The sequence below is a fragment of the Phascolarctos cinereus genome, unplaced genomic scaffold (genome assembly GCF_003287225.1).
Source record: "Phascolarctos cinereus isolate Bilbo 61053 unplaced genomic scaffold, phaCin_HiC Scaffold_9;HRSCAF=440, whole genome shotgun sequence".
NCBI lineage: Eukaryota > Metazoa > Chordata > Mammalia > Diprotodontia > Phascolarctidae > Phascolarctos > Phascolarctos cinereus.
In genome coordinates, this window is record NW_027556402.1 from 261,751,396 (window position 1) to 261,763,474 (window position 12,079).

Genomic DNA, 12,079 nt, shown 5'->3' on the forward strand with positions numbered 1-12,079 from the left:
TCTGCTTTAGAAGACAGAGACAGAAATTTTTCACTTTAATTCAACAATTAAAAAAATAAAGCAACTGTTATGTACAAAGCAATGCAAAATAACACAAAGAGAAAAACTAAACAGTCCTTGGTCTAAAAGAAAGGGTGTTCCACTGAGCAGAGGGGAGAACCTTAAAGGCTCTGTGCTGACGTGTAGAGGCTGCCAGATCTCAGCTCAGGCTAGCAGAGGCTGAGATTTGCAGGAAGATAAAGATTCTAAGAGGCAGAGATATGGTGAGGATTCATTCTAGGCATAAAGGATGATGTGTTTGAATGCAGAGAAGGGAAAGATGGTAGGCTAGCTTAGCCTTAAGGTTGAGTTTAAGAATGTAACTCCTAGAGGACCCCTCACCCTTTTCACTTACGGATTTCCTAAAATGTTACTTGAGGTTCAAGCTCTTTGTTGATTTGCAACTAGTCTAAACTATGGTGAGCAAAACTCCATAGATTGTGTGGTCAGTCAGAAGACAAAATTAATTTAAAAGAAAGACATTTAATTGAATATCATAGTAAGAAATGTAGCAATAAAACATGACTCCCCCTCCCAGACTCCTGCAGAAATAAACTATTACTAGGAAGAATGAATGAATGAACACAAAGGAACTGGAAAGGAGAAACAGTTAAGGAACACTAGTAGATTAAGAATATGTTAGTCAACCAATAATCAAAAAACATTTATTAAGCACCTTCTCTGGGCAAAGATACTGAGCTTGCTCTGGGGATACAAAGAAAAGCAAAAGACAATGCCTGCCATAAAAGAGCTCACAGTCTAATGAGAGAGATAATCTACAAACAATTTAGGACAACTAGAGACAGACTAAACTGGAGCTAACCAATGGAAGGGAGGCACTAGCATTAATGATGCTAGGGAAAGGCTGCTATAGAAGGTGGGATTTTAACTGAGACTTGAAGGAAGCCACAGAAGTCAGGAGACAAATGGGGAGGGAAGGCATTCTAGGTGTAGAAGACAGCCAGGAAAAGTGTCCAGAGTGGAAAACAGAGGGTCTTATTTTTGAACAGCAAGGAGTCCAGTGTTGCTAGATCAATGTGCGTGTGCGTGTGTGTGTGTGTGTATCAAGAAAGGCTTCCTGCAGAAGGTGGAATCTTGACTCAGACTTGGAGGAAGCCAAAAAATGGAGATGAGGATGGAGGGAATTCTAAGCAAGAGGTACAGACAATGAAAATGAACAGGCAACAGATGGAGAGAACTGTCTGAAGAATATCCAGAGGGCCAGTGTCACTGGATAATAGAGTATTTAGGGGAAAGTAAGGCATAAGAAGACTGGAAACACTAGAGGGAGCAGGTTCTGAAAAGCCTTAAAAGCCCAAAAGACAATTACAGATCCTAGAATAAATAGGAAGCTGCTGGTATTTATTGAATGGAAGACAGGCATGCGGCTGGAGTGACATTATCAGACCTACACTTTAGGAAGATGCATTTGACAGCTGAATGGACAGCTGCAGACAGCAGTAAGAAAAGACTTGAGGGAGGGTGACCAACCAGCATGTTATTGCAATCACCCAGGTATGAAATGATCAGCCTGTATGATGATGGTAGCAATGTCAAAGGAGGCTAGAATGAGTGCTCTTACTAGGTTCAGTAGCCTTTAGTGTATGTTCTACTCTATAGAACCCCTAGCACCCCCAGGGGCAGCTTCAGACATCCATGGCTTTCATGGGTTAGGGGGGTATGAAGGTAGGGAATAGGAAGTTTCTCAGGCTGTCCCAAGAAGTCTTTCTAACCTGTAGCTCCTTCAAATGTAACTTGAAACACATCTCTTCTACTTTGGTCTTCTCCTATGTCCTCAGAAAGTCAGGTTGTGTCAAGGGTGGGGGATAGGGCTGGCAGCTCTGAACCATAGAGTCCCTGATTTTCAGTGCTCACTCCCAGACTCCTGGTGTTTTCCTTGTGACCTGGGCTAAGACATAGCCTCTTTGGGTAAGTGAATGCATGAGAAGCAGGACCCAATTTAGACATTCTCTATGGATCTATTCTCCATAGGGAACAACCCTCTCTGAGTAGTCTTAGAAGTGAGGGGAAAACCTCAGTGATAAATTCCACCATCACATGAGAAAGACTATCCTGGGAGAAGCACAAACACCCACCTCCATTGTGGCCTAGACGGGAACCCCAGAAGACAAACTGCCCAAACTTTCCATCAAAAGGTTTTTTTCCTTTTTCATAGACCAAGCCTCTGGGCCCTCTTCATCTGCATCCTTTGTATCTGATGCATGTTCTGAGCCTAAATCTTAAGAGAGAGAGACATTTCTGCCACCCAAAAGGACCCAGTGCATTTATAGGTCATCGTGTCCACAGGAACATCCAGGAACAGCAGAGCACAGCAGAGGTTTCCTGAGAACAGATCTACCTCCATGGCCCAGTTCTCTACAAAATCCCCCTGGGACCAAGGCTATGACAATAGAATTGAGGTAATGAGGACTGAATTACCCCAGAGTCCTGGGAATGTAACCAGTGAAGGAACATTTTCCCTGGTGCTACCCTACCTTGTCTTGGTCATCAGCCTGGGTGGGCTTGTGGGCAATGGCATTGTCCTCTGGATTCTCAGCTTTCGCATTAAGAAGAGTCCCTTCTCTATTTACATTCTTAACCTGGCTGGGGCTGACTTTCTCCACCTTGCCTGCTGGACTTTATTTGCCATAGGGTTTTTCTCCCAAATCTTGTTTATTTCCGTGAGTGTGGTAATTACCTTCATCACACTCATCTTCTACAATGTGGGCCTGAGTTTCCTAGTGGCCATTAGCACTGAGCGCTGTCTTTCTGTTCTCTTCCCCATCTGGTACAGATGTCTCCGGCCAAGGCACATGTCTGCAACTGTGTGCACCCTGATCTGGGCTCTCTACATTCTGCTCTTTGCAGTGATGGGACTCACATGTGTGCATTTAGGCCATGGTCCCTGCTATGGGTTTGTTGTAACTACTTCAGTGTGGGTTCTTCTCCTCATTGGCATGATGAGTGTGTCCAGCCTGACTTTGCTGCTCAGGGTCCAATGTAGCTTCCAGCAGCGCCAGCCTCCACGGCTTTATATCCTCATTGTGCTCACAGTCCTCCTCTTCTTCCTCTGTGGCCTCCCCTTTGGTATCTTATTGCTGATGCAATATTTGGAATTCAACTTCCCTTACATGTTGAACTTTTATGAACTGTCACTCCTTTTGAGTACTCTGAATAGTAGTGTTAACCCCCTTATTTATTTCTTTGTGGGGAGTTTCAGGCAGAAGAGGCTGAGGGAGTCCTTCGTAGTTGTCCTCCAAAGAATGCTAGGGGAGGAGGCCGAGATGGATGAAGGTCAGGAGACAGCCTCCATTGGTCCCATGGAGATGACACCCTGAGCTTGGGGCTAGGGTCTTGCTTTGGGAAGTCCAGAAGAAAAGACACTTCCCCAAGATGCAGGCCTTGGTAATCTTGCCCTTCATTCCAGGCCTTAATGCAAGCATTTCCCTTCCAGAGGAGGAAGGTTCATGTCTCCCTTCACTCCAATATGAGTCACCAGGATTTCCTGAATATGAGAGAAAATGGCCCATAGGCTTGAGTCTTCATAGTGTGACTGAAGCTCAGTCTCTGTGGAACTGGGTCTTAAGACGGAAACTTTCTATAACAGGATGCTTCCCAGGAAAGAGGGCAAAAAGATGAACAAACAGTATCCTGAGTCCATGTATCCTTTCTCTCTCTTAGACACTTATATAAGGATTTGATTGCCCTGAATAAGAAGAATGCTTTTTGTAACTGGATAATAAGAGTGCACCATGAGCTCAGTTCCCAAAGGGTCTTGGTATAATGAATAAAAACTCATAACCAGTAAGACCTAAGCCCAACTTCTGCCTCTGACATAATGATGGCTGTATGACCTTGGGCAAGTCATTTCAACAATGAGAGCTTTAAGTAGCTCTCTAAGACTATAAATTGCAGAGAAAAAAAATGAGCAGCACTGGTGAAGGGACTTTCCTCACCTGGGACTTCTCTATACCAGTAAAATAACAGACCTATCCTCTAGCCCCTAGCCCTTATCTCCATCTATAGGCTCAGTAAAAGCGTCATCAGGACAACTTCAACAGCTGACAACAATGGGGATGATGTGAAGGTGCATCTTGGCACAGTGTGTCTTTGATTTATTCTGCTTGGTCTTTATGGTAAGAAATCTTTTTCATTCCATGTAGTTGGGAGATTATGAGGTTTGCACGTATAAGTTTGCGATCTAACCTATGCTAGGTATCATATTTAGATCCATGTGTTACATATCCATATTCACATATCTATATACTATTGCATAGGTGCAAACGTGTCTGTGTGCATATCAGGAGCTGTTGCATGGTTTCTACCATTTCCTTGGACAATTTGATTCAATCGATGAGTAAAGGAGATTTGAGGCTGACCTTTCTTGTAATTTCTGATGGCAGTGATTTTGTATCACAAACTCCTGCAATTCTCTAAACAAGTCTACTTGACACAGATGTATCTTTTAGCTTTTAGAAAGGGTTATTTACTAAGGTGGCAAAGTAATAAGTTGGTAGAAAACATCCCTTGCCCCAAAATTTGACCCACTCTTTCACAAAATGTTCAAGTGAAAGTGACCTCAAATTTAGCATTAAATTAAGAGTGGTTACAACTGAGGTAACTCTGAGCTCCTCAGAGTCCTTTGGCCCAAGTCCTCAACATACTCCTCTGGTATATGGGCAAGCTTTCTCCTGATCTACTTACAGAACATAGAATTGCTGTCTAATATGCCCTTTGTCCCTGCTACAAACACTACTATCTATCAGCTGATCTGGGGAGGCTACTAGGATGGTGATGGGTGACTGGGAATTATGCAGGACCCCTCCATTTCACAAGGTCCTCCACAAGTTAATGAGGAGAAGATATTTAGAGCAGACCTGGGGCTTGGCTTCTCCTGCCCTCCCTTCACAATTGATTCCTTCTCAGCACTTTAGGGAGAATATCCTCTTCCCTGAACTTGCTCAAATCTCTCAGGTTTTGAACTAGCTCCCTAGCTTCCCAGAAATGCTCCAGGGCACTCCAAAAGCTTTCCCAATCACTCTGAGCACACTAACACTTTCTGTGCAACAGCACTCCAATTCACCAAGAAATTCTGCCCTTTATTCTAAATTCTGTGGTGAACTGATTGATTCACACTTGGTTGACTTGGTTAGTACTTACTTTAAATGGAGTAGGATGATGACTCATTTACTTAATCTACACTCACCCTTACACTTTTATATTTAAAATTTTTTTTTGATGAGTCCATATGGCTATTGCCCACTACTTTAGGAGCATAGGTATATTGTAGGCTCTTTCAGGAAATAAATCAATATAACTTATTTATAATAGGTAGGTCCAGTGGTTTTGATCTATTATTAACATTCTGCTGCTCCATGAAGCAATCTCTGCTTATTTCTTTTTTTCTTTTTCTTTTTTTTAAGGCAATTGGGGTTAAGTGACTTGCCCAGGGTCACACAGCTAGTAAGTGCCAAGTGTTTGGTCTGAGGCCGGATTTGAACTCAGGTACTCCTGACTTCAGGGCCGATGCTCTATCCACTGCGCCACCTAGCTGCCCCGATCTCTTCTTATTTCAAAAGTATTTCTGTAAGATTTCGATCTGTGATCATGTGTTCCGACAATGTCTGGCAGTTCCTTTCTTCCTTTATTAATGAGGAAATATTCACTTTTCTTTAGCTTCCTTTGAGTGATGGGGCCTGTATTTTTATTAGTATTGCATGCATTTTTATACTTTCTAAACATGTTATTGTCCATTTTACTCTTGTTCAAATGCATGTTAAATGTGATCAATATTGCCCTGCGTATGTCCTTTCTACAGAGCTTTAACTTCGGGATGTTAGCAAGTCTCTTTTCATATACAAGTATACCTTTCTCTTGTATAGCTACATAAGTTTGTGTCTTAAATGGAAAACAATAAGATTTTAAATGTTACCTTCATGCACTAATTGGTTTTGATGTATTGAAAACCAAAGCATTCAACTATATTTCCCTTTGTATACATTAATAATTTTATACTTGTCATGTTTAAATAATGTTTATATTATTTCAGAGAGTTTTGACATGCAGAAGTGTGGTATATGCATATCAAATAACTTTGCCTTGGAAACCAACCACCCGTCATTGTACTTAGGAGATGTAAGATTTCACAGTTTTTCTTCAAATTATTGTCTGAATGGAATATTGTCAATTTTTTAAAAAAAGGTTTTCATTTAGATATGAAATTATCTCGTGTTTTAGGTTAATTTGGTTATATTTTATGTATCTACAATACATTAAGTAGAAATAAATATAGAAAGAAGACAAACATTTTTTGCTGTAGTCAATAAAAAGTAATATACTATTGCACCCTCTAGTATTTTGTTCAGTAATTACTGTTTCATTAATGAGTTTTGCTTTCCAACTTTGGGACATTTGGCTAATGATCTAACATTCTTACTATACTTGCATTGGTTTTATGTATTTCTAGTATATGAATGGGTTATGACTACAGAACTGAGTCAAGCACTCTGTAATAATGAATAAAGGCATTATAAATGTTATGGAGCCTTCAGGTGATTTTGAATGGATTGTTATTATTATTATTATTATTATTATTATTATCAATTTATCAGCTTCATTCCTCTTCCATGAGAACATTGATCCTGAGGCTGATCGAAGGAACAAAATTGTCTTCACTGTTTATGAGTTCAAATATGAGGCTTCTCTGTTTTGATGACTTGTCACGTAGCTTGTTTTATTTTGCTTTTGTTATCTTTCTATTCTATGTATCATTTGGATTGAGTCTTTGTATGTAAGATGAAGGCTCCTTTACATTTGCTATGGTGGATGAGTTATATTTTTGTAATTCCAGAGGAAAGTCTTTTGGTAGTAATAAAAAGTCAAAAAGTCATTTGTAGACCAGTCAGTCAACAATTATTTATTAATCATCTACTATATGCTAACCAGGTTAAGGGTAACTGACAGGCCTCACCATAGAGGGAGTAGATACCTATCCTTATCCACCTCTGATGTCCACCTGCCACTCAATTCTCAGCTCTGGCTTCAGGAAACTGTAGCATGGTCAGTGCCCACACCCCAGGAAACTGTTTTGACATATGGGCTAAACCATGTTCAGCATAACCAATGGGCCTCAAACTTCTTGGTTAGTTAAGGGCATGTCTACACCAAGCATATGAAGGCTTCCCATGGTGGAATGGGTAGATGAGCACAATTTGTTCCAATGGCCATGAAGGTGGCTGAATCTGCTCTTATAGAGTGCTTAGAGCTTGGTCAGATATCAAAGATGCCAAGGTCATCCACTACATTCCAGGCTATTGCCAATCAAATGAACTTTTGTCATGCCACTGGACTTCAATGACTCTGGAAGAGAAAGTGAGGCTGATGACTTTGTGCAACTCTGCTTCACTTCAGTTCAAGAACAAGCCAATACATCACCCCATGATGTCATTGGTCCTCTTCAAAAAATGAAGGAAAAATAACAACAACAGCTAGGTGCTAGATACTGTTCTAAACACTGGAGATACAATGAAGTCCAAAGCCAAGCCCTGCCCTTGAGGAGTTCATAGTCTAAGGGTAGAGACAACATACAAACAGCTATGTATAAACATGTATTGGAGATAATCAACAGAGGGAAGGCACTGGCATTGAGGATCGGGAAAGGCTTCTTCCAAGAGATGGGATGTTAGCTGAGACTTGAAGGAAGTGAGGAATAGGAAAGAAGGAAGGAAGATGGAGAAAAGGAGGGAAGATGAAGGCAGAGAATGAGGAAGAAAGTAAAGAAAGAACATGGGCTTTTCCTTCCTTCTCTCTTTATCTTTATCTAGAAGAATAACAATATAACAACCAGGGTCCAGATGGAGACTCAAAGTTTCCAATATTAAACACATTGGAGGTATGACTCTAGGATAGATGGTACATTTCTGAATTCCTGTATTGTAAATTAAATATAAGTGATTATACTGTGACAGCCATCAAGGCCTCTCATCTTCCCTTTATTAGCCATTACCAGTTCTTTAGGTCTAAGAAATATTATTCCTTTCATCTAAATGCTTCTCTGTGATAATAGCCTCTGGGAAGTGTCCTATAGTCCATTTGCTTCCTATAATTATTCTACCATACACCTCATCATTACTAGCCTGCTATTTTCTGGGAGGGAATGCAGGGGAATCCATTTCACAGCCTAATTCTTTCCATCCAGACACCATTTTTAGGTATCAAATTTTCCTTTTTTTCTCATATGTAAAGCAATGTCCTTTAGTGAGTTCCCTAGGTAAAAGAGCCAAAGCGATTGAAAGATTGCCAACTATGTGGCTTAGCCTGTTCAAAGCCAATGATACTAACCCAAACCCTGTATTGGCACAAGTACAAAATATGGCAAGAAAGCAGTGCCAAAAACACAAGGGAGAAGTTCCAAAGCATTATAGAGTTGCTATCTGAAATATTAATCCAGAAATGAGAATTTTCAGGTATAAACAAGATCAACAATCCTTTTCTTTTCTAGTCTCAGGACTTGAATTAGAATGTTTGGACATTACTCATTTTTTTTATTGCTGGCCAGTAGAATGGCTAACCAGTCACATCTTTGCTGATGCTGTAGATAGCTACTCCACCCATACTTTTCCTTTATATTTCATAATGATTTGCCTTAGGTTCATTTCTCTGGGGTTCCCTGACTCCTGAATAGTAGAAGTAGATTCCAGGATTCTCATGTTCATCTGCTGTTAACTGCAGCTTCAGCTACTCAAAGGAAAGTTGCTATTCATAGAGTTGCTGATTGTAGCAATGGTTATGCACAATAAATCTAAGGGTTCTATCTCTTAACTTTCCCTCCTAACCCAAAGAGAAAGTACTAAATGGATACATACAATGAGAAATGGAACACATATTTTTTTCAGCCAAAACAAGGTTTCTTAGAACATCCATCATATTGGCTAGATCCTTAAGGAGTCTGAACATTAGTGAGCTATTGGCTAGATTGTAAGAATCTAAGCAGTGGCTAGATTTTGAGAATCTAAGCCAGACTTACACTTCTGGGAGCTAAGATGGTGGAGTAAAAAAGTAGTTGCTTTCACTCTCCCCTATCAACATCTGACAGCCCAGAAAATATCACCTCAAGAAAAAACCTGGAACAACTGAACCAGAAGAAAGATGGGGAGCAGCAGTCCAGTAGCCCAGGTAGCTTGAGGGATTAATGGGAAAGCCCCTCTTGCCCTGAGGAAAGGGGAGCAGTACAGAACAGAAGACATCTCAGCAAGCTAGCAGAAAGCCCCACTTTAGCACACCAGGAGGAGATCCTGAAACCTAGGTGGTGGAGCAGGCAAACACCAACACCTGGACCTCCAAGTGCCTCAGTGAGGGTGGAGGAACTGGTGAGAACCAGCTCAGAAAACAACCAGGTGCCTCACCATTCTACAGCAAACAGGGTCTCCCAGAGCCTCAGCAAAAATAATGGAAGCAGCACTTCAAAGGACACAAGGCAGATAAACACCCTGCAACATCTATCTGAAAGGAGCTGAAGAAAGCAAAAGGAAAGGAAAAGCAGGCAACCTAGAGTTGCCCTAAAGTTCCAGCCTAGCTGATTCCAGCCCAACACCAGGTAAGCTGCCAAAACCCTACAACCTCCAACTGACAACATTGGAGGCCCCCGCACACAAAGCCAGTGACCAAGACCTAGGCTCCCAACATAAGAAACTTGGGTCAGTGCCCTCTGCTCCCCAGCAGGAGAGCCCAATCTCTTTAAAGGCCAGGAAATAAGCAAAGACCATGAGCAAAAAGAAACATACTATACATTCTTATTATGGGAAGAGTGAAGATGAAGACAGAAATTCTGAAGAGGACAACATTGTCAAGAAACCTACATCTGCAACCTCAAAAGGGAATATGAAGTGGTCTGAAGCTCAAAAAGCCTTCTTAGAAGAGATGAAGAAGGATTATAAAAGTCAAATGAGACAGGTAGAAGAGTCCTTAAGAAATACAATTGGCCAACTGGAAAAAAAGTACACTGAAGAAAACAAGTCCCCCAAAAATACAATTGATCAAATGGGGAAGGAGGTACAAAATCTAACAGAAGAAAACAATTTTTTAAAAATCAGAATTTGGTAAATGGAAGCTAATGACTCAATGAGAGAGGAAGAATCAGTCAAACAAAAACAAAAGAATGAAAAAATACTTGAAAACATAAAATACTTCATTGGTAAAACAACTCACCTGGAAAATCAATCCAAGAGGGACAATTTGAAAATTATTGGTCTATCTGAAAATTAGAATGAAAAAAAAAGAGCCTGGACATTATCTTTCAGGAAATCATAAAGGGAAACTGCCCTGAGGTCCTAGGACCAGAGGGTAAAATAGCCATAGAAAGAATCCACCAATCACTTCCTGAAAGAGAACCCAAATTGAAAATGCCAAGGAATATAGTAGCTAACTTCCAAAATTACCAAGTCAAAAAGAAATTACTGCAAACAGCCAGAAAGAAACAATTTAAGTATTATGGAACCACAGTCAAGATTACACAGGACCTTGCAGCTTCTATATTAAAAGACTGTAGGGCATGGAACATGATATTCCGTAAGGCAAAGGAGCATGGTTCACAACCAAGGATCAACTACTCAGCAAAAAATGAGCACGATCTTTCAGGGAGGAGATGGATATTCAATGAAATAGGGCACTTCCAAACCTTTCTGATAAAAAAGAGCAGAGCTCAACTGAAAATTTGACTTTCAAATACAAGAGTCAAGAGAGACATAAAAAGGTAAATGGGACAGAAAGATACAATATGTTGTTAATAAGGGCAAACTGTTTACATACCTACAAGGGAAGATGACACTTGTAACTCCTGAGAACTGTATTGTTATTACACCATGTTAAAAGAGTATACATAAAAGGGGTGGATATAAATTGACTTTGATGTAATGATAAAAAAAATCTAATCAAGTGGACTAAATGGATCCAAGTAAGTGGATTAATCTGATCTAAGAAAATGTACTGAGAAAGGAAGAGGCAGACAAGGGTAAATTACATTACAGGTAAAGACACAAAAACCTATTACAGCAGAGGGAAAGAAGGGATGGAGATGAGCATTGTTTGAACCTTACTCTCATCAAATTTGACTCAAGAAGGGCATAACAACCAGTTAGGTATAGAAATCTAACTTGCCCTATAGGCAATAGGAGGGCAAAGGGGAAAGAAAAGGGAGGGGGGATAGAAGGGAGGGAAGAAGCAGTAAGGGCAAAGCGGAAGAAAAGGGAAAGGGATAATAGAAGGGAGGAGGGACTGAAGGAGGTGATGGTCAAAAGCAAAACACTAGTGAGGAGGGAAAAGGAGAAAGGAGAAAGAAAAGCATAAACAGATGGGGAAAAAGGATGGAGAGAAAGACACAGATAGTAATCATAACTGTGAATGTGAATGGGATGAACTCTCCCATAAAATGGAAGCAGATGACAGAATGGATTAAAAATCATTATAATCCCATAATATGTTGTACACAAGAAACACATTTAAGACAGAGTCATACTCACAGGGGTAAAAGCAAAGAGCTGGAGTAGAATATATTATGCTTCAGCTGAAGTTAAAAAAAAAAGCAGGGGTAGTAATCCTGAACTCAGACAAAGCAAAGGCAAAAATAGATCTAATTAAAAGAGTTAAGTAAGGAAACTATATCCTGCTAAAAGGCACCATGGACAATGAAGTAATATCATTACTAAACATATATGCACCAAGTGGTGTAGCATCCAAATTCCTAAAGGAGAAGTTCAGGGAGTTACAGGAAGAAATAGACACAAAACTATACTAGTGGGGGACCTCAACCTCCCCCTCTATGAACTAGAAAAATCTAACCACAAAATAAACAAGAAAGAAGTTAAGGAGGTGAATAGAATTTTTAGAAAAATTAGATATGCTAGAGCTCTGGAGAAAACTGAATGGGGATAGAAAGGAATATACTTTTTTCTCAGCAGTACATGGCACATGCACAAAAATTAACCATGTACTAGGGCATAAAAACCTCACAATCCAATGCAGAATGGCAGAAATATTAAATGCG

The 12,079-nt window shown here is 40.3% G+C and overlaps 1 protein-coding gene across 1 annotated transcript; it reads left to right on the top strand.

The window, feature by feature from the left end:
- Nucleotides 1-2,402: 2,402 nt before the first annotated feature.
- Nucleotides 2,403-3,377, top strand: LOC110197152 (mas-related G-protein coupled receptor member X2-like). Its single transcript, XM_020970829.1, has one exon. The coding sequence runs from the start codon at nucleotides 2,403-2,405 to the stop codon at nucleotides 3,375-3,377; it is 975 nt and encodes a 324-aa protein (XP_020826488.1).
- The last annotated feature ends 8,702 nt before the right edge of the window (nucleotides 3,378-12,079 follow it).